A 24241-nucleotide genomic window follows, 5' to 3' on the forward strand; every position below is an offset into this window, starting at 1 on the left:
CTAAGATGTTTTCTTCAGACTGTAGAATGTTGTTTGTTGAAGGACATCCCTGCTGCACCACAAGATTCCATTTAAAAATTATATTTTGACACACAATTCACCTTTCCTAAATTGTGCTCCTTCCCACAATTCACATAGCAATTTGCAGTTTGGCAGACCTATTAATATGCAAATAATACTAATAATAATGTGCAAATCAGTATTTCAGTTTCAAAAAGAGGAAATGCAGCTTAAGAATGTCTCGTTTGTGCAATTTTGAGTTTTCTAGGTCTTCTGCTTATGTTTTTTCATCTTCCTTTTCGCTATAATGTTTCATCTTTGAAGAACTTTACTCTGGTGAAGTGGCCTGTGACTTGGAGCCAAATGAGTGGAAGGTTATTTGTTGAGTTTATCTCTGGCTGGTTGAATTCTGAATATTGAATATTTGTACCTTTTACAACCTTGGAGTGGGATCAAGTTGTAGATGTCCAACAATCAGATAGAGTTTGTCTCCATTTACTACAGGACCACATGAGGCAACGCAGTAGTTAGCATGACAAAGCAAGAGTAGCTAGCTTCTGGGTCCATAACCGTCTGAATTCAGGGAGAAGGACGTAGTTCAGAAAGTACTGCTCTTGTAAAGAACGCATAGTAGCAGGGACATCACTATACTGTAGAATAACTCTTTAAATCAGCACTGCAGTCTGTCGCTGGCTTTTCAAGCTTTCAGGATTGACACTTCCATTGCTTCAGAAACTGCATTCTCTCATGATTCGATTAATACATTCACACTTATTACACTTATAATCCACTTAAAGTGAACACAGATGAATTCTCTTGTGAGCTGCGCCGCCATTTCGATTAAAACAAATCACCCCCACCTTTCGTAAAACATATTTTAAAAAACAACAACAACAAAACAAACCTTGCACTCTAACACAAGGGCAAGTTCTCAGGCGCCACAGCGTACTGCCAGCTATGTTTATCTGAGACTTAAGATTTATATTGCTTAACAATGTAACCCAACCATTAAGCCAACCTTAAAAACAGAGATGTGAATCAGCCACAGTCCACAAATTAGAGTTGTCAGTGAAGAGTTTCAAACATGTAAAGAGGACGTTATGGAGCCCGTTCAAAGGAAACGGGGCAGCAACTTCATGGTGTTTCCCAAGCTTGATTCTGACGTGATTGATGCATGTTCAAGCTCTGCTCTTTTATTTATACATTTATCAATCAACTGAGAGTTTGTGTGAGCAATGTAGCTCTAGTTTACATCTACTGTATGAAACCTGCAACAAACAAAAAAAATGTGACTATTCTAAAACCTTCAATCAGCCTCCATCATCTTTGTTTTAGACAAATAAATTGACATACGCTAACTGAATAACTTAGAACTGTGCCTCGACATTTTGGTGACAAACAGCCTTCGCTTTCCGACCTTGTGATTTAGGCGAGGTGGAGATAAAAGGGTGCTGTATATAATACTGACAAGAAATCTGTGACTTAATTCCAGACTTAAATCTCAGTTTAACCGTAGGCGTTGACTCACACTTTCCAGACAGAGTGGAGCTCACAAAATGACAAACACAACATGCAGGGACAACATAAATGCCACAATCTGAGTTAAGGTCAACCCTGCTACGTCAATGATGAACTTTTTCCCACAATGGTATGTTTCATGCTCAAACCACCCATAACTTTTTGCACCCTACATCAAAAGCCAGTAGGCAGCTACCAATGTTGTCATAACACCACATGTACACCACTTGTAGTATTATTAAATCCAACAAAAACATGCAATGAAAAGATGGTTAAATTGTGCATGAATCTGACTGACACCATGCATCCTTCTTGATTCCTGTTTTCCTTCTCTTCTAACTCAGTTGTGTGCTATCTAGTAAATTAGAAATGCCAGCAAAATGGGAAAATATAATTGCATAAAGTAGCTAGAAGATAACTCACTGTTACTAAGGATCTATTCAGATGTGGTGATTGAAACTGTGCTCCTTTAGTTCCCTGCTGCTTTACACCCAAAAACAAATGCATTCAAATAAAAATCTAAGTAACTCACGTCAACATTTTCAGGTTTAATTATGATATAATATGAAGATACTTACATAATTTATTTCAAATGTAACACGATATAACCCAAATAATTCAAAATACGTGTTAAGTTACATTTTATACTTGAACGCTCAGTAAGTCATGCTCCTATAAATAGTTGGCGGCAGCCCAAAATATGCAGGTCACATTTTATCTGACGCTTAAACTTCAGTTGACTTGGGCTGCAGCAATTCAAAGATATCACAAGTGACTGGTGAGATTATAGGCATGCATGACCTTTGCAGAGTGGTGGCTGCCGGCCCCAGTGCAAATATTCTGAATTGCAATTGCCAGAGTCCTTTCTGTTGACACTGATTCGCCCATCTGCAGACATATAACGATCCCTGGTTAGCCAAGTGTTAATGAAGCTAATTATTAAAAGGGCCATTGACCTCTCAATGTAAAAATCACATCCATAAAAAGCAAGCTTCATGTACCATTAAAACAATCCAGCAGCTGTTTGTGATGGTACAATAAGTAACCCGATCTGAGTCGGCCTGCCCTCCGTGTAGTTAGCCATGTCTCATCCTCTACTTGTATAAGCCCCAAAGTTTACAGCAAGCCAATAAAAGCAAGTATTATCAAAGACTTAATCAATGCCAGGGGACAAAGGTGATCTCAGCACAACTGTTTCCTGTTGAAACTGTGCCCGTGTACCCAGGGCACAGGGATTTACCATTTAAAGCAAGAATCATGTCCTGCTCTCATGAAGCTGTCGTGTTTCTTCTTGTGCATAGACTGGGTATTTTACATTCTGATAATTTTTTCATATTTATTGTAAACATGCAAGATATAGGCATGAAAATCCCGTCCACTGAACCCTAAATAAATAGCTGTTTCTGTGTGATGCTTTGTACAGAAGCCCTAGAATGCAGGCGAGGTGAAAAAGTGAGGTGCTCCAGTCCTTCTTCTTCGTCTGATCAGGATTGGTTCATCTCATGTTTCTATGAAATGTTTGTTTGTTTGTTGTTGTAATACTCACCTTAGCCACAAGGGGCACATGTCTATGCTCCAAATGAGACTAAAGAATTCCTGTTTTCTTCCAGGTTCCAGGTCTTCCAGTGTCAGAAAGCTATTTAACAAACACTGTTTGAAACAGAGACCCCTGATTCCATTAACACTGGGATGGGAAATATAAGAGCTTGGTAGGTTTTCGAAATAAAACGAACCCTGGCAGACCAGCGACGCAGGTGCCTTAATGTGATAGCTGGTGGCGCTGGGCCAGGAACCAGCTGGTCAGAGGAGTTCTACCATGGACAACTGGAGCTTCATCTCATAGCACTTGAAAAAAACAGGACAAGAGACTGCATTTGCAACTTCTACCATTAAAGCAAACAAAAAAGAAACTACTGAAGTGGCTGCCGTACCTGTGAAGCAAGACATGCCCTGAGGACTGAGCCTTCAATGAGAAGGACAAGTGGCAACATTCAATACACACATGCTGAAAGGCTGCGTTTGAAGATGTTGTACATATGAGGCAATTAATTCATTAACAAACACTTAGTTGACAATTATAATGATCATGTAAATATTTGAGTCGCTTTTTTAACCAACGTTGACTGTTTTTTTTGTTCTCAACATGCACTAATGCTCTCCCTTTTAAAAATTATTTAGAAACAGAAACTGCAGTTCTTGTCGCAGTTAACAACAATTATCAACATGTAAATCAATCCGAGCTTCCAGTGAATTCTGGATGAGGTTTTTTCTTGGTATTGGAGTCTAAATATGCGATGAAAGTCCTCTCACATCAAACCTTTGTTGACCGACGCAGATCCGAAGCGCAACGTATAGCTGTGAGGCTGGGAGGCATCAGTACAACAGGAAGGTTCTACCTGATATGGACATGAGAGCTCGATCAGGGAGGCTCGAAGCCTTGTAAGGGAACATCTGGTTTTATCATGGAATCAGCGCAAGCTCGTCTCATAAACACAACCTAACGCCTGAGCCCTGGAGCTCTGGCCAATAACAAGCATGCGAACACAAACGCCATCCATCAGAGGCGAGCAGCAGCAAGAGGAGGAGTTAATAGGGAAGTGGAAGAGAACGACAGAGCAAAAGAGAAACATAAAGAACAATCAGAGAAGAGACCACAACAGAAATTGTGTAAATCATTTTCAAGCAGTTGACCAATACTTTGGCCGTACGGAGCGCTTTATTTCTCCTTTAGGGATCTCGTTTCCAAAGCCATCGTCATCGCTTCGATGAGCTAAGTGACATTTTTGAAAAGTTCCCTTAAGTTCTACCAAGAATCAATAGAGAAGTGGAATGAGTGCTTCAAAAGTATCTGAAGTTATTTGTGACCACCATTTCATAACTTGACTTGACACTCATTTAAGGAAAGTCAATACACTCACCGAAGTAAATTCATAGTGAATATATTTGTGTGCTCCATAGCAACTAAGAGCGGGTTGCAGCCTGTCCTTTCCTGTTCTCCCAATCACTGAGCGTAGGAAAGGACAGATCACAGTGGTAAAGGGCAGCCTCATACCAGGCTACTAATGTGCTCAGTTTAAAAACTTTACCACATCATAATTTAAACAGCTCATATATACTCAAACAGGAAGCCTGATGGCAGTTTACAACAACATAACAGCGACGAAAGCCTGCAAGCAGCGCTAGAGTCCAAAAAATGTCTTTTGCTATAACCTCCGACAGGAACAAGTTGATGTTTCATGGGAATAATCCACCCTTGCTCCATGCATGGGTGGGGTGTTTGGGTATTATTTCACATTTTAAAGTCTCTGGTGTTTAGTGCACACATAACTAAGCGAGACTGTCATCCTGCCATGAGTCCAGTACACTGTCAGCGACAGGACCTGAGAAACTGCTGCTGGACGAAAAAGAGTGACAGGCCAAAACTTTTATGAATTAACGGTGATAACGCTTAACTGAATACAAGACAACTACTTAATAGCTTCATTTAAAAAGTTTCTGCAATTTACCACACAAGCATTTCAGGGAGGATCCATGGTAGTGACCTTTATCACTGGACATACCAGTCACATGACTCCTGGGCTGTTTAAACCACTGTGGAGGATATGACATTTATTTACAAATATTTGTAGATGTCATTTTGCTGCATGATCTGGTAAAAAAAAAAAACTACCTAATTGTGATTATTTTGATTGATATTACAGTTACAAGAGGAACGTTAACATCAACCGTTAATCATTATTCTCATTTTCATAGAGACACCCATTAAAATGAACTTGGCGTGATTTTTGAGGGAAACTGTAAAACAGAAAGGTGTTTTTCTAGTTCTGTAGAGTGTAGGCAGGGCATCCCTGCAGCACCACAATATTTACCTCAAAATATCTTCCACAAAAAAAAAGTCTTTGACAGATATAGAGTCTTCCAGCAATCTGAGAATTTTAGTAGGCCATATTTCAATTAACGTTTGATTTATTGCAGTCCTAGTAGGCTTGGAGATCATATATTTATTGAATAAATATAGAAAGACACGAGGACTTCAGATGTATCATTGTGTCCTCTTGAGGACACAATACATGAAAACAGATGTCTGAGTAGGTCTAAACCCATTTTGGAACTATTTATTTATTTATTTTTTAAGAAATATCAAAACATAACTTTTAAAATTCCTGACATCACTTGTGCAGTTTAAACGCGGTGCCACCAAGCCGGAAATTTGTCTTTGGGGCCAGCTAGAGTTGCAATCCACTCATTAAATCCTTGTAGGAACCAGCAAACTCAAACACTGCTGGACCCACCGAGATTGTCCATCTGTGAGAATGAGCTCAGAGCCGACATCACCTGAGATGGATGCCTCCTGGTATAAATACTGGTGCGCTGGCTGCCTGTCAGATGAGTCAGTCACACAAACAAACCTGAGCTCAGTTTACTAAACAGAGTTCAGGAGAGCAGAGCTGGCACCTTCATGTACCCACTCTATCCAGACTTGTGTAGTATACAATTTTTTTGAGATGTCATATCAAGAAGCTCAGTCAAGAATAATATTAGCAATGGTACAAAATTATAATTGTCAAGTGGAAGAAAAACGTCATGGGGTTTGCTCGTAAATTCAATAAAACGCAAGAAAGCCAGACACACATGGCACCCATTAAGACACAATACTGTATATTCTTCGCTAGTGCCTTTCTAACAGTTTCATCTGGTTGGACAAATAATATACAAAATTCCCTTTCAATGTGTGTATTTGTTCGTGTTTTTAAATGACAAAAAAAACAGCACACTTCTGTTGTGGTGACATTTACAACACTGGAAGTTTCTGTTGTGAAGGGTCTGATGCTCTGATTTCTAGCTTGACAATAATCTATTATCTAAAATATGAAGATTTGGATTCGAGGAAACTCATAAAAACCTTACATAGCAGATGTTACTCAAGGGGAGTTTTTGTTCCAGAGACCAACTTTGGATGAATTTCTTCCTGAATATGACCTTTAATTTGTTTCCCCTCACTACTCTGTTGCTCCATGACATGCTAACGCTTAATTTGTCTTCATTTTCTGCATGACCTGGCCCAAGATCTTGGCCTGCTATTATGTCTAAAACATGAATGATGACATTCAGTGTACACATACGTTCAACGCCTAGTTTAAGACATGATTTGTATGTTACACGAGAAGGACCATACGCAACCAGCATCACATGTCACATCAACACTTAGGTTCACATAAGAGCAACTTTTCCACCAAGGGGGTCACTTGTCCACTTCTATGGATGGAAAATTGAAATAACTGACCTAAATACAGGGGAACAGGTGTACTTTACAAACATTGGAGAACACAACTCTGACAGCCTTTTCATTTCATGTTGAATGTACTGAATCTGCAGCTGATCACCTTCATAGAAGCGCCCCCCCCCCCCCATGCCCCCACTCATGTTTAATGATAATCATCAAACTGCAGGCAGACTTTGAAAGGAATTGAATGTTTAGAGATTAAGAAATACATTTACATTTGTGACAATAGGGGAAATTAATTGTGCAGTGGAGATTACAAAGAGATGTCAGGACGAAAGGGTAAACTAGGTAAACTACAATTATGTTCTGATTTATGTTATTCAATTTTCTAGGGCTGCAATCAACCAAAGAAATTCTTGGTCGACTGAAGCCCTCAAATTTCGACTAAAAATCGACTAATTTTATATATGAAAAATAAACTGTGTCAACTATCAGCACAAAACCTGTTGAGGAATATTTAGACAATTGTTTTTGTCACGTTATGATAATTGACCGACACTATCATTTTTCCTGCGCACAGAGCGAGACTGAACAGAGAGGCTCAGCATCGCGGCTGAGACACAAATAGACTTTTAACTTAAAACTTTACTCTTAAACACAAAAGGCAAGTGCACGGTAAGAATTTTTACAATTAAAACAAAACAATTGTTAGACTAAAACATTAAACTGTCAATTCTGATATGTTCATATACTCAAAACTGACGGGGCAACCTAAGGTAGACAAATTGGCTTACCGTTTCTAGGTGATACATCGTGCTTGTCGTGGAGCTGTGATATACAAACTGTTGTTTGCAAACTTTGCATTCGACTTTTTTTCCTTTATCTATTTTCATGAAATGCTGCCACACTGCAGATGTCTTTGACATGGTGGACGAGGACTGACTTTCAGTGAAACCGTCAAAATTAGATATACATTCATCAAACCACCAGACGTTGGCCTTCTAGTACTCTTCAGTCTGTCTGTCTCTAGCGGGTCGGGCGAGTCCAAAATAGCAAACACAAGGGGTGTTCAAAGATAGATTATCTGTGAAACAGGGGTGCTTTCGGTACTTTCCTCCTGATGAAATTAACGTGGCAAAAAATCAACCAATCAGAATTTTGGTCGAGCCAGAACGTATCGACTAATACATTGACTAGTCGACTGGGAGATTACAGCCCTACAATTTTCTTCTATTTTATTCTGGATGTTTCACCTTTTCACACATCTAACATGTTTTTAAGAGGCGCATAAATGTCCCTGCAGTCAAATGGTATAACACATAACCAGTCTGTCTTGCCACGTGTTTGCGGAAAACTCACTTTTCCCTCAACTCTCCCGTGAATGCATGTCCACATGATAGGGGGACATGATATTATATCAGATTAATTTTTCTCTTAAATCAGATTAACAGATGATTTAAAATAACCATGGAGTTTTCTGTGATGTTTTTGGTTGGGGCAGCACGGTGGTGCAGTGGTCAGCACTGTGGCCTCACAACAAGAAGGTTCCGGGTTTGAGTCCCGGCTCCAGCACGGGATCTTTCTGTGTGGAGTCTGCATGTTCTCCCTGTTCCTGTGTGGGTTCTCTCTGGTACTCCAGCTTCCTCCCACAGTCCAAAGACATCAAGAGGGGACAAGGCTGATTGATACTCCATGGTTCCCGCACTGTCTTCAACTTGTGGTGGATGGGACTGGGAACATTAGGGATAAAGGCTCTGGAGTCGCACGCGAAGTCCAGTAAACATGAAACACAAGTAAGAGGCTGCATCGAGCCAGATATCTGACATCGTCTCCAGCGGACCCAGCACCTGCTGCTATGCCTCGACCTCCTCAAGCGACCCAGGTCTCCGCTACCGCTGCCCAGGTTCCCGGTACCGCAATACAATATATGTCACTGATATACACACTAATTTTTCACTTTTTTAAATTCATTTTTATTTTTTTTTATTTTTCAATTCACTCCCCTATTCCAATTGCATTCTCTGTAGGGAAGGAGTGTGATAGTGTTCATTTTTCAATGCCAAAATAAATGGTGAAATTGAGAATCCTGTATCTGTCTTTTTTTCAAATTGGTCGATGCTGCCATGCATCATTGGAGATTCTTTTTTCATGTATAGATCTGCTTGGTTCAGCACCACAACAAGCATTTTGTGTGTTGGGAAGCACATCCCACCATTCCATTGATGACCAAAAGCTATCATATGGTGTCGCGACTCGGTCTAAAATTTCATTCAAAAAGTCTTAAAAAAGGTCTTAAAAGGTCTTAAATTTGACTTGTTGAAACTTGTAGGAACCCTGTACTCTAAATTGACCGTAGGTGTGACTGTGAGTGTGAATGGTTGTCTGTCTCAGTATGTTGGCCCTGCGATGGACTGGCGACCTGTCCAGGGTGAACCACGCCTCTCGCCCGTAGCCACTGGGATAGGCTCCAGCCCCCCGAGACCCTTAACAGGAATAAGCGGAAGAAAATGGATGGATGGATGGATGGTTTTGGGTTGGCTGAGATGCTTCCTCAGTTCACCTCGCTCTAAAACCACATTGGCTCGTGAGCTACATTCAAGAGACCTTGTGGGGGGGGGGGGGGGGGGGACGACTACTTTAGCAAATCTAAAACATTTAACAAGTCAGACATACAGTGCAGTCACATCCCCCAAGCCTGATTGTGGTCTATTCAGGGAGAGTTTAGACAAAAACAGGGACAAATTTCACCTAAAACAGGCGGTGACATGTTAGCTCATCCATCCCTGTATGTGAACTAGAAGCACTCAGTTTTCATCTGTTGGAACTGAAGACACAAAGTATCAGAACATCAACTGTTGAAGCAAACTCACTAGCCAACAAAGCTTTATAATACTCTTCTCCATATTCCTCCTTTGCTTAAAACCAAACGGCCCATGTTGTTCTACCTGCTGTCGGTATATTTCATCAAGTCACGTTTATCCAGCATTTTGTTACCAACAGAAGTAGTCATGTTTGATGAATCCCATTCGAAATGTTGACTGGAAACAAAAAAATTACATTTTGAATGGTAAATGAGCAAAATAGGACATGGAGGCGCCTTTTTCAAATAAGTTCTTACACAACTCTGAATCTTTAACTTAAATGACTGAGCAGCTGTTTACACGTCCACAATATTTCCAAACTTTGTCTTTGAATGTCCAATACCAGCTGGCACAAAAGAACAATCACAACTTGCTCAACTTAAGCAATTCCTCTCTCCCTTTGTCTTTGGTAGATGGCCAAGAGTCTCCTCTTCTTCTACTCTGTTACATCACCTATATCGCCATCTTCTGACGAAAATACCTGTTGTCTATCCTAGTTTATTCAAATATGTTTATGTCTTCAATAGCGCCTCCACAAAGGTCTATGAGCACAACATCTCGAGGGAGCAATAGCAGTTCAGGAAGGGCCAAAGCTCTGAATGTACCTTAGCAGCAGAGGGGGCGTGTGATTAAAACCTGTGCTCTCCGCTCACGGCCATCTGTAAGCTCCATATGACTGCACCCAACTCTTCCCAAAGATCCCTGCTCTCTGCTGGCACTAGTTTATCTCCTCCAGCAGCCTTTATCAGCCATAATAACTTACATCACAGGCTGTAGGGCACAGAGGTGGCAGACATGACGGTTTTACACGTTTGAAATGACAACTTCCTCAAAAAAAACAAAAAAACAAAACCAACAACCAAAAACAAGGACACATTCTCTCTGTGTACATCCAGCATGCACAAACAGATAATTTGTGAAAAAGTAATGTGGGTTTGACGCAGATGAAGCAAACAGTACACGTCAGAAAATATCTACTAATTGTTGCAAAGTCACGATAAAGATTGCCCACTGTTATTTCAAACTGAAATGTAGATAAGCTTTTTGTTTGGGTCCCTCCAACATGTGAAATTTCGTGAGCTGTCGCAGGAGAGAAATGCAATAATGAAAGAGAGGTGGGGTTAGGGATGATGGTGGTGGTGGTGGTGCGGAGGGGGAGGATGATACAGGTCCCCAGGAATTGATTACCCTGAACAATGGCCAGCAGATGAAGAGCAACCTTGGCCGGATGGGGGAGATATCGCACTGAAGCACGGAGTCAGAGGCCTTGCTCTGACGTGAAATCTATCTACAAAATCTCACTTACATTATGTGAGGGGAGAGAATGGAGGGGCTGGCGTTTGAGCCTCTGTGTGTATCCTTCTGTGTTGGGGGGGCAGCAGACAGGGGTTAAAGTCAAAAAGAAAAGGAGACAGCGACAGACTAAAGAAAAAGTGAAGAAAAGGGGGTGGGGACTGGCAGGGAGCAGTTTCTCCAAAACATTTTTTTGTCTAAACCTCAGCATTCCAGTTTGAAAGATTTACCTTACCAAAAGACACTCGAAATAAATTGTGCACAGTTATTGGAAATGGCAATCCTGTTGGTAGAAGTTAGGGTTTTCATTGCAGTGACTAATAGTGCTTCACAGTTTTGCCCTTTTCAGTGGGATCTGCCCTCAGCTGCTAAACGCACACAAGCCCTCCTCTGTAGCTGCGGCTGACGTCAACCGTCACTTAGCAACAGCCTTTTGGTGTAAAAGCAGCAGTGCTGACACCATTTTCAAAAGAGGCGCACAGAGAAGGCAGAAAGAAATTCAGTGGAACAGAGATAGGAAGAATGAGAGAGAGAAAGAGAGAGAGAGAGAGAGAGAGAGAGAGAGAGGTAATGTGAGTCAAATGTGTCTGGATTGCTATGGGACAGTTCAGCGAGGGCACAATGCACAAAAATTATAATCATTTGCAACATCTAAAAAAATGAAATCATTCAGATCTCATCAAAAGCTTTTAGAAATATTCTATTTAGGTAATTTGGAGATGCAGAATTGTTTGTAAATACTGAGTTGTTAACTTCAATTTACCACATTCTTCAACCCTCTATTTCATCACAATTTACACATGGACTCCATCAAGCTGTCACAGCACTTAAACTTAACCAGCCCTAGCAGGTTGTGCATTTTCTCCTTTTCCTCCAGTCCTGTCACTGGACTGAACAAACAGTCAACACACGCAAGGTTCAACAACCTCATCCTGAACTTAAAAGCTAAGCCACCTGACATGTTTGCATTGTTGGGAACCTTGTGGTGTAATCCTTTAAGATGAGCTTAATGTCTCCTCAAACTTAAAAGAAAAAAAAAAAAGCTTGATAGTGTTGCAAACAGAGCCGTCTGCAACATAGAGAACATGTTGTCTTTACTTATCTGTCACTTAACATTTGTCCACGGTAATGTAGTGGAAACAGGCCTGCATGGGAAGCTGATAGAACAGCTCTAATTGGACCAAACTTGTGTTGATGATAGTTGCTCAGCATTTCACTTTCCAGTCCAACAAACCAGGACTCAACTCTTCATAAACTCAGCCAAAAAAATATGCTTTGTACATCATAATCATACAAGCAGATAGATGAGTTCAGGGTGCTAACATCAAGGTTCATTAGACAGAAATAGAAGCAAGGCGACAGAAGAACCCCATATAATTTCTGTCCTAAAATGAAGTGCAATTAATAAATTTGTTTACAGGAAATACTCTCCAATACTTTGTCAAGCCTATTTTACTGGTGACTCTTCAGACACCGGGGTCATTAGGCTAAGCTCTGCTAGACCTATCATGAAAACTAAAGAGCTGCAAGCTAATTGCTGGTGATCATGACGCAAACCGTTTCCAAGGTAACCCGAGTTTTGGAGTACCCGCTCCAGCATTTCCTCATCTGTTTGCACTCACACCAGCAGGCTGACAATGCAGTCGCTGCATCCTGTTTCACTCTGCAGTCGGCCACACACACACACACGCGCGCGCGCGCACGCACACATACACACACACACAATGTAACCCTTTCTACTGGTCCTGCTGCTGCTGTTGCCGATGAGAAATTAAAAGTAGCTAAAACGTACCCTAATAAAAGTGGCAAGAAAATATTACTGAAAGAAGCTGCAGCAGAAATAATTTCTCATTATAAACAAAAAAGAAAAAAGGTACATTTTTATAACATTCATTTCAAATGCGGATTAGAAAACACCTGTACAAGCTTTGTTAAATATGTAGACGACATTCTGATGCTGATTCAGCTCGAGATTTGGTGTTAAAATGTTGCGTTACAACGTTACTATCAAAGGGACCTGGGTTATGGTTGCTAAAGAGTTGCTACACATCGAATTAGGACATCTTGGTCACGATAGCACAACTGTTACACAAGCCACTCAACACTGAGCTGAGCTTCACACTTATTCTCATTCAGTTCAGTCGCGGCTTGGCTTTGGTTACATTTCAGGGAGTAAATTTTAATTTAGCAAACACTGACATTTTTTTTTTCCATTTCTTACAAATTTTGAAGTTTGGTACTCGAGCGTAACTGGAGCGGTATGAGGTTCCTCAATTAGTTTACTCATTATTTCTTTTACTTTATGTCAACTATTTGAGTGTGTGTTTCAGATTAAGGATGTTTTAAGTGTTTGTTCTCGCACAGTGAACACAGTGAGCAGACAGTCTCACTAAATCCTACAATAAAGACTTTCATCACCAAAGCTATTAACAGCAGAATGAAGCCTAAATTAGGGTAACTATTCATTTATTTGTTGCTACATGAAGGCTGAAAATGACTGACCTTGCAACACCAATGCTTACATGTCTTTTTAAAAAAAAATAAAATCTACTAATAGATTTTAAACCAATTACTTCCTCTCTTCTATTATAATCCTGACAATAATTTTTCAGTTCAATCAAATCAAATCAAAATTACATAACTAGTGCAACACACTAACACATCTACACTGATGCTGTCAACCTAAAAATGCTAACACACACACACACACACACACAAATACATAGGCAAATATGTTTTAATTAAACAAAATAATGTCAATAAACCTTCAGGGCTTTATCTGAATATGTGGAAACCGAGTGGTCCATTTTTTGCTCTCCTCTGACACACTCTTCCCATAGCACATGCTCTGAAGATGGACAAGTTCTCCCCTACTCATCATTGCTGGAGGCAGCCACTATATTCTACAGGGTGATTAATAAGACTTGGCATTTTTTCTTTTTCTTCTTTGTAATCACCCTGTGATACGTCACTCGGTTGTGACGTCAATGTTATATCATTCCACATGGCTTTACAGCAAGTGAACGTGACAGCTGAGAGCTGCTCTGCGTTTTCACTGCTCTCCCTTCCAACCTCTCTCTCTCTCTCTGCAGCCCGCTTCTCTGTTCTTGTCTGGAGGGGGAGAGTGTGTGTGTGTGTGTGTGTGTGTGTGTGGGGGGGGGGGTTAAGTGTATTATTTACCCATGCCTGCCCCCTCAGAGTGGAAACCACTCAAAAAGAGGGCCGAGGGCCGAGCCCCCCCCCCCCCGAATTCAACATTGCATTGCCAGCACTGCCTCTGAGGTCTTAGTCATGAAGTAGAGCTTTTTAGATCCCCGCCAAGTACACTAATCCTCCTTAAAAATATTATTTCCTCTATATTCTTCTCATCTCCAAAACATGCTGGGTCGCCCTACAATACCTTTTCTTTTCCCTTCTTTTTTGCAGGTTGCTATTTAGGTTGAACAATAGATCTCTGGGTTAAAAAAACTATGTACACCAGGTTCAAAAACACATGTATCCTTCGATGATACACATTTAACAGCACAATTGATGTGTGGTATCTTTCCTTGATATTTTTGTGCAAATGTCTTCTATTTATGTTTACTTTTGTGTTAACAAATCAAATCTATTCAAATAAATTAAAAATAAAGTGGTTAAATTCAGCCTTTTTCTCCTGCTCTTTATTAAAAAATACTTAATTAAAAATCACCAATGATAATAGATTAAAATGAAATTTCCATTACATAGCTGCTACATTGTTCATCTGCGTATATCGCCAAGCCCTATAGCAACATCATTTCTTTCACTGCTGTGATTTGATTTCATATAAAGGCCCATAATTGAGAATATGTTTCAGTAGAGTGTTTATAAAAGTATTTCTCACTTGCTAATGGATCCAGCCAGACTACAAAGCAGAGCTTAACACAGTTAGTGGAATACATCTAGGATTCAGCGAAACTGACCCGCGGCACTTACAGCCAATCCACAGTTGTGCAACGGACTTTTGAGCTACACTAGAACAACATAAGAAAATTGTTGATTTCAATGTTGATTAACCTGGTTAAAATTAGTTAAATAAAATTTTAAAAACATATAAATGGAACAAGTTTTGCAGATATAAACACGGGCAGTTTGAATTAATCTATCTAAAACACGGCACTAAACGTTTTCCTGGCACGAGTCGGTCTCCATGATCTGCACCACTACAACTGCACAAAACTTCTGTCCCCAGTGATTTCAATACATTGTATGATGTGATGACTGAGGCGGCAGCAGGCACGACAGGTTTTTCTGTCTATGTCAGTCTGACATAGTTTTGGACAACACCTGCAAAAATAAAATGGGCTTGGCTTGACAGACACACCATACCACCAAAACATGCCACACATGTCTACAAACTCTATATTTGGCTTATAAAGAATAATTCAATTAAATTTACTACAAGCTTCTCATGACAGGTGACAAAAGCTTGTCCAACACGAGGGGGCTTCAAATAAAGGATCAGATTATGGCTCCCTCACATGCTGTGTTCAGATTTTTGACTCAAATGCTGTTGATGATGATGTTGTTAACAAGGACCAGACGATGCCATAAAGAATCTTTTATAACTTGTACATGAAGAAAAACTTTTTTTTTTACTGGAACGAAGCAACTAGAATATTCTCAATGTTTTAATGTCAAATTTGACTTGTACTTGTGAATTCACTCACCTCTAAGAATTGCATACGCTACATGTGGCCGAAACCCGCCCAAAAACCAAATAACAGCCTCGGTGGGTTTATCATTACAGTTGGTTTCCCTCTATTTCATGGTGGCGTCGTCAACACAAGTGAATAGGATAAACAATAAACAATAAAAACTCCATCAGAGCTCCATCGGTTCATCTACAGGCCGATTAAATCAGCTGGTTTTGGCTTTTCAAAAATGGGAGTCGCTTATGTTGGTTGAAGTCCATCAATGTGAAAACCATGAGTTCACAGACTACTTTACAGAAAAGAGCCTTGGGGTGCCTGTGGTGCTAGCTTGTCCCACAGAGTGCACTTAGGTTCATTAACAATCCTCTCAGCACCTTAGAGCTACGTGGCGCAGTGGAGCGAGCGTCTTGCAAATAATTTTCTGTTTTGTGAAACACAAATAGACAATGCGGTGACGGATGGGGTCTGCTGAGTGTCGCCTCACCAGTGACACTCGATGGTGAGTAAATAATCCGGCCTGTTTTTATTTCTATTTTTAAATGGCATTCTCATGTTTGCGATATAAGCTAGCCGTTAACCCACAGCTAAAACCTAGAGAGCAGAGAGGAAGTTACTTTACGTGCATCTATAATTGCTCTGAGTGTAACTAATGGTGATCCCACATGTTTTCACACCACACACAAGATTTCCCGTCATTAAATACACATAATTTAAAATGTGAAAACAGCCTATTAGTTTTTTTATATATGCACTGTTATACTTAGATTGGAGACTTTGAGAACGGAAGCATGTGACCTAATTATTCTGTCCCATGACCAAATTGTAATCACACTCACATGTATAAGTCAGATAAGTTAATATGATAAATATGGCAATATTACTAACTGGTGCATGACTGGGATTTTTTTACTTGTACTCAAACAATTTTCATTAAAAGTGACACTACTGCAAGAAAATAGATGTATCTTTGTCTTTAGTGTGAATTTACAAATCATGCTAAACTTTACCAAAGTTATCATGTCTGCGATGATATTGCACATTACGAGAGTGATTATGATACATCACCTAGCATTTTGCACACAGACCAAAAACCACATAATGAAAAGGTCAACTGGAAAAACAAAAAGGCACGTCTATGTTTTTTTTTATAGCATTCTATACGGCCCCTAATTAATAACAAGCTGCCTGTTGAATGAGAACATGGTCATTGTTGCAAATATTTCAACACTTCTAGAAACACTACCACACAATAGATGTACTCATATATAAGTAACTGAATGAAATGAAGGTAAAACACTAAAAACTAGAAATCCTCTAGATCTTGTACATGAAGGTACCGCAGTTGTTTACACTGATATCCAGTATTTTGTGTTGTTTTTGGTACTGCTGCTTCATATATGTTACAGAGATGTACAGTTGTAGGTCTTAGGTGAAACTGTTTGGAACATCACGTAATCAAAACTATTACCAACAAGCATACAGAACAGCATGTTGTTGACTATTAAGACTGTACAAAAGGAACATTTTATCTGATTTACTTCAATTTATTTTGTTCTCTTAGTCTCATGTCCAATATCCTGAGAGAGAGAGAGGAGAGAGGGGAGAGAGAGAGAGAGAGAGAGAGAGAGAGAGAGAGAGAGAGCTCCAGCGTCACAGTTTGGACGCACAAAACTAATGACCCTCCCAGACACCATCGCGGGGGATTTGTGTTGTGTGCAAAATGTGTGTCAAGATGAAGAACATGGATGACATCATCAGTGAACCCTGAGAGACTCCTTTCAATCGCTTCCTTTGTGCCTCTCTTTGGCTCCTCTGACACAAAATCTGTCTATTTTTTTTGTCGAATCACGCCAGTGTTTCTAAAATCTTCTACTGGAGCAGAAGTAGACATCAGAATATGTGGAATATTATAATGCACCCAGACCAGCTAGGATGGACAGGTTCTGCAATAATCCATTCACATGTAATAGCACACCATCACATGCTCCGTCGCACATCGTTTGGCTTTGTCACCAGCTCCTCAACGGTAATTTTTTGCCAATGTTTCCTTGACGTTTTCAGCTTCTTCGTTTTTTTATAAACTAAAAACAGTTTCATAACATGAAAATATAATAAGCCAATTTACCAAAATCTGTTTTAACTTAATTTATCTGTTTCAGTTTTATGATTCAGCAGGACTGCATTTCTACATTCTAAGAATTTTTTGACATCAAAAACCGAACGATACTTATTTACTCTTTCAATACTGAATTTTGGTACTGTATGACTCTTGCCTATACTCTGTAGTACTGAAAGCAATATCTTGGTACCATTAAAGTATCAAAGTAGGATATCCAGACCTGCTTGCATTAACAGTAATTAGGTAAAATTCTCTTTTCAAGTTTGATGAAATAAAGACTTAAATATTGTAAATAACAGCAACATTAGCATGATGTGCTAGCTTGTATCTCTTGGTCTGTCCCTCTCTTGAGAAAGAAACACGAATATGAAATACAGCTACTTACTTTGTTTCATAAGGTACAATGTAATATGTTTCATAAATGTGTCAGAACAATCTGAGCTTGACGGCACGCATCATAGGGACCCTTAGTTTTAAAACAATGTTAAGTTAGTCTCTCCGTCTTGGTTGGTCAAATCTGCACTATTGCAACTTAGGAAAAAATATTGATGATTAAATATAAAACATAAAGTGCTTATTGGCCGAGTGTACAAGGCAATATTGAGCCACATTTCCTGAGTAATTCATAAACATTTAATATCATTTGAAAATAACACTTTGATTTTGGGTGGAAGACAGCATTCGCTTGTTGTGTGCAAGCGACGCAAGTGTTGAAAGTAAAATGAAGTCATCGTCATGTTCAAGTCATATCATTTGATCTCGATCTGAATGGCAGCATTTTCTCAGATCTCACTCCAAATATGACTGAGAAAGCTAAGGAGGGATTCTCCCAGTGGTCATTTAATAAAGTTTAGCTGTGCATATGACATGCTTTTATTTCATTTTCACTGGATAGGTACACAAATCATGTGTTGATCAAATAAGTATTCCTGTAAAAGATGTTGTGTCACTGTATTTCTTTGTTCTCTTATTAACTGCAAGGTAACACACTGCAACTGTGACATTGTCCACAAAAGCATTTTTTTCTTTTTGGGCAGGAATACTAAATCACCATCTTCAGAAAGTTCTGAATATCTCATGACATGAGAGCATCTACAACATTTTCCCTACATCTGGCTTACATAGTTAATATTGAAGCCCATCTACTATCAATCCCAGCATGCACTGGAATGCATCATAGCACTGACAATTCCACACAGACAAACTCACCCCCTCACACACACACACACACACACGCGCACACACACACACACCTCAGAGCAATCTCATACTCTTGACTTCACCAGAGTGTATTTTTCAGATCTGGGTTGATACACTGAGAAATTAACTCACCCAGAATCCTGTGATTCAATGCTCTCACCCAGAATCACAGGATTCTGGGTGTTCCGTGCGTCAGCTGCTAAAGAATAATGAATAACACGTCACTAACCTCTTTTCCACCATCACTGTTTTTTTGCATTAAAGTAATGGATTTTACAGAGTTCAAAATGTCTGTGCATGATTTTAGTTAATGCAATATTGTATATTATAAATGAAGGTTGATGTCCAACTGCACATAATCCTCTTTGCATGCACACATAGTGTCAAAATCTTGTTCAATAGACTGGTGATAGTTTTTAAAGGGGGTTGCTGTGTGTGTGTGTGTGTGTGTGTGTGTGTGTGTGTGTGTGTGTGTGTGTGTGTGTGTGTGTGTGTCTGTGGGGGGCATGTTGGTATCTTGTCTGATTGACAGCAGCTGGCAGGCTGCCAGAGTGACAGGAACAAGACAAAGTAAACAAACCTCTGCTGCTGCAAGTCATGGGCAGATAGCGTGTTACTGGCAGGAGTTTCGAAGAGCAATAACTACACCAACATCTAATGGGTCAGAAGTGACATTTGCAAGTGTGTTTGCATGCTGCTCAATGTGCTGCAGCTAAACAGCTAATTAGCTTCCTGGCCTGCAAACTGACATTAGCAGTGCACTTTTCCAATGTTGAAAGGTTGTTTGGTGGCTAAATCAGTGAGCTAGGTTGCAGGACGAGATGTGTATTAATGTCTGTAAGTTAAATAAGAAGGAGACTTTAGCAGGAATGCAGATGAGGGTTGTTGTTCAGCGTCTGTGTGGCTCTGGTGTTGTGCGGCAGCTGACGTCTGGTTCAGTGGTCATCTCTGATAGACACACTGATAATTACTCCTTTATGCAAAATTTAAATGGCTTAATCAAAATAAAGTCTCCAGCAATTTAGGGGGATAATAGAATGGTATTGCATAAAACTACTGAAAAAATAGGAGGAGTTTATTTTATAAAATGTCTACATTTTGGTTTCAGATTTTTATCTGAAACGGAAATACAGGACAAATTGTTTACAGAGCAAGTATGTGTGTCACTGGGGGTTTGTAGCGTGCGAATAAAGCTACTTAACTAGATTACTGTTGCATTTACACAAAAAAAATCGCAGATTTTAAAACAGAAACACAAATTTTCATGCAAATCTAAAACAAAATTATCCACTTTTTGCTTCTGCTCAGTAAACAAAAAAAAATGTACTTTACAATCTAATTTGCAACATATTACTGAAAACTAAATGGTGTAGTTGTGAATAACCTGTTTTTCTGTCACAGTCTTCACTGATTGTTCCTTTTACTGAAATGTGACTTCAAATCTGCTAATAACCTCAAACACAATGACTTGTAAAACAACTCGTGGAAATAACCCAAGACAATCGGGATATACATTTTTAGTTCTCTTATCATTTCTAACAATGCTCAGAGGACACAAACACAATGAGTGTGAGCTGACGGCTTGGCTTCCATTGAAGAAATGCGTTCGTGCTTTGTTTTTTGGAGTTTAAAAATAATAATGGTGACAGTGATGTTGACATGGGTTTGTGTCGTAAACACACAAATTAACTGTCATCAGCTTTTTGTCTGACGTATTCTGTACACACCATGCATTTTGTATGGTTATCACTGGATACAGGTGTATTAGCTTACAGAGCTAAGGTGAGGCAGGCAGGGGCATCTATTAGAGGACCAGTTCACTGCTGTACGTAAACAGTTAGCTTCTAAACACCTTCAACAGTTTGTGTTCACTAGATGTGTATTGTGATATTACTTTTTTCCCTGCATGTTTCTGGCCATAATTCACATCAGCATTCAGTTTCATGTGTCACTAAATACAAACGTTGTAAAAAGACCTTTTCTTTGTATAAATGTGTAAATAATGTTTAAAAAGTGCAAATACAGCAGCAAGACACCCGACAGTATGAAAATGATCAACACAGGGACAATTAGTGAAAATTAACAATACATAAAGCAAAAGCCCTAGCACACACACACACACACACACACAAAGACAAAACAAAAAAACAGTGAACGAGCGGCGTTGATACTAAATAATAGTGTGTGTGTGTGTGTGTGTGTGTGTGTGTGCGCGCGCGCTCAGCTTCATTTGGTTTTGTTGACTGCTACAACCAGACGAGACTGTGGAACATGGCTAGGCTGCTGGTGTTATCCATGTTATCCTGACAGAATGATTCAAACTTTAATATCTACTGATCATCAAATCCCAGCTAAATCAAGATTACTAACGTCATGATGTCATTTCCTACAGGCACCCTAAAGCATGCGATTCCACTATCTTTCACACAAACTGCTTGGCTCAATTGCAAAATGACTTATTGTAAAGTGAATTTGGATGATTCTCCTGTTTGAGTGATACTCTGAGCCTAACTGATTCACCTGTGGTCGATAATGGCCCGGATATATTAGTATCAGTATATATAATGTCTGATAAGTGCCGATATAAAAACTTGCCCCCCCAACAGAAAATAAATTAGCAAAAGATTATTTACAATGATCGAATTCTCAGTGAAATTCATTATTCCAGTGAACCTCTGTCATTTTGGATAACACTGTTTATTTTCAAACTGTAAATTATGTTACAAAAAAAAATATTGGCTGCTATATCAGTTTTAGATATTTTGTTTAACTCCAGCATCACCTCCAAAAATACCCAGTCTGTCATGCTCAAGATATTAAAATTTGTTAAAAATGTAAATAGATTTTTACCATTGAGAATACAGATCATTTTATAAAATAAAAATTTGTATTATAAATTATCCTGCCACATTTCTTTGTCACATGTCCCATTATATTACCATGGAAAGGGATCGTTGCCAAAATAAAATAAAATAAAATGTGTTTTAACCACAATCAGACTTTTCTTCCTCCCTACAAAAGGCCCTTTTACCAGCATTAGCCTACCATAAAGTATACACACATTTAATGTTAGCTGAGCTGCAACTCTTCATAGGTGCTGATGATTTTTACCAAACAGCTCAACTGTTCTGCAGAGGAATGTTTTTTCTTTTAGTGGCTCAGAGGATGGATTTGCTTTGTGTGGCCTTCACAGTTAAGACTGGGTGTTTTCCTCCTCTGATGCACATGTGTAGCAGCCTAGTAGTGGCTGATCAGTGGGCCTACTACTACAACAACAACAACAGACAAAATCATGTACCTGCTCTCTGGATATACAGGGTAGCGAAGGTCTGCGAGGCATTTTACAACTGCCATAATAGCTGGTCGACGTTTCCCCCAAAGAAACACAACTGGACCGTCTCCTCGGTCTGATCACTGGGACCTTCTCCTCCGTGCTGGAAATCCCACTCGGTGCGTCCCTCGACGGGTAGTAACGGTCAAAGCAGAGCCCCAACAAGGAGCCAGAAACCCCCGCAAAGCAGGCGAAGAGCGGTCTGAGCAGTGCGGGTAGACCGCTCAAACTTGTGAAAGACACCAACCACACAACGCTGGCGAAAACCAGTGTGAGGACACTGTGTTTGAGTTTGAGAGTAGGGATGAGTGTGAGCAGACCCACACACCCCAACACGAATAACAACCTGCCCACCATTTGCATCTGGTGCAGCTGGTCCTCTCCCCATTGCAAAAACCGCAAAACCAGAAAATCCCCGAGGTAACACGATGCTGGCAGTAACAATAGCCAACATTTACTGCTTTCCTTCTTTTTCCTCTTCAGGTAAAACGTCAGAAAAAAGAATGCACATCCTATGCTGAATAAAGGACTGATGGACTGGGAGAAGCCCGACAAAAAAGTCCGCAAATCCCAAAGCGAGTCACTTTGCGAGCTCCTGGAAATGAGAAAAGAAACCGCGAAAATTACAAACGCGCCGACGTACAGGGCAGAGACTTTTAACAATTTTGAACTCAGAATGTCTTCGTTGCAAAACCTGCACACGTTGAACAAAAAACCCCTCTGATGGTCCTGTTTAAGGGGGGTGACGCAGCTCTTCACATAGCCGTTCCTGAAGCCCTCGGAGCTGTTTACACTTCCAGCCCCGTCGTGGTGCCTTATTTTACTGTGCAGAAGCTCTCCTTCCTCCCGCGCAGCCATGGCTCGACTCGGACTCCTCGTATCCACGCCAAAGTCCCACTCTTCAACTATTCACGCCGTATTAACGCTGAACTACATGACGGCAAACGCACTCCATGGTCACTCAAACGTGCTCCAGCACTTGGACTAAAGAATGAAGGTGAGATGTTGTTTTTACAGAAAATGGGCTCTCTGTCGCCGCCTACAGGACACAACTCGCACGCCAGGGCTTTGTCATGCGCAGCAGTCAACCTAACTGCAGCATACATTCAAGGCTGGGAAACTCTCACAAGTTCTCCTCCATTAAAACATAGCAGAGAGATTCAAGATTCAAACTCGACTTGTCCCGACTGCAGACTTCCACCTAAAAATACAGTTATAAATATGCAGAGATGAAGTGCATCGTGTGCTGTACATTCAACACAGCCCCTCTCCCACACCCCATGATGTCCTAAACTCAGGAGATTTGCAAACAGTGGCACCAAACATGTCTTTCTTGACACCTCTTCTGCTATTTTTTCATGCTGTTTTTAAGTGGAAGTTAGTAAATCAATGGACCTCATTCATGAAATGATCTTAAACACAGATGTGTGCGAATGGGATGGGTTTTTTTTTTCGATTCTTTGATAGTCTAAAAGATTTGACTTGTTTCAAGGTACATGCTTATGAGCCTACCTTTGTTTAAACCCATATACATATTTAATATAAGTGTGCATACATTGCAGTCAAAGAGGTCAATCTCAACCTTTCAGTTTGTTTGTTTGCTACCTGTCTGTCTGTAGTATTACAAAACTTTAAGTACAATTTTCACAAGATTGGAGATGAAGAGCGAGCAGATCTGTGTAAAACAAAGAAACTTGGAAAATATTTCATGGTGCTTCGTGAGAGCCTTTGCTTTAAGTGACTCTCAGACAGATTACATAAAAACAAGCTGATTTTCATGAAACCTGGTAGAGGGCTGCATCATGGGCCAGGAGGAGACCATTAGATTTTGGGGCATTTATTTTTTTTGTTTTTGTTTTTTTGAACCTTCATCTCTTGATTAATTTTTCTTAAAAGGTGCAAAAGTGAAGAATCACTTAAGTAAAATGCAATGTAGAAACAAAACAGATTTTCTTCTTATACCGGCCTTGGCAGAGTTATGCAATTAGTCACGTGGTATGGACGTTACATTTTATTACA

General features: G+C 39.9%; 1 protein-coding gene across 3 annotated transcripts in view; it reads right to left on the reverse strand.

Moving 5' to 3' along the window:
* The window catches only part of pde3b (phosphodiesterase 3B), a 47503-nt gene extending 24278 nt beyond the window's left edge, over positions 1-23225 (reverse strand). For 2 of the 3 annotated variants that reach the window (XM_086182731.1, XM_086182726.1), the window contains exon 1: positions 22190-23225. In XM_086182731.1, the coding sequence (XP_086038857.1) occupies positions 22190-23080 (891 nt within the window). In that variant the 5' untranslated portion in view covers positions 23081-23225. The remainder of the gene's footprint in view (positions 1-22189) is intronic. The other variant, XM_086182739.1, reaches the window with a different exon arrangement.
* Positions 23226-24241: the final 1016 nt, after the last annotated feature.

Source organism: Aulostomus chinensis, chromosome 2 (genome assembly GCF_037954235.1).
Source record: "Aulostomus chinensis isolate RoL2024-O1b breed Wild chromosome 2, RoL_Achi_v1.0, whole genome shotgun sequence".
NCBI lineage: Eukaryota > Metazoa > Chordata > Actinopteri > Syngnathiformes > Aulostomidae > Aulostomus > Aulostomus chinensis.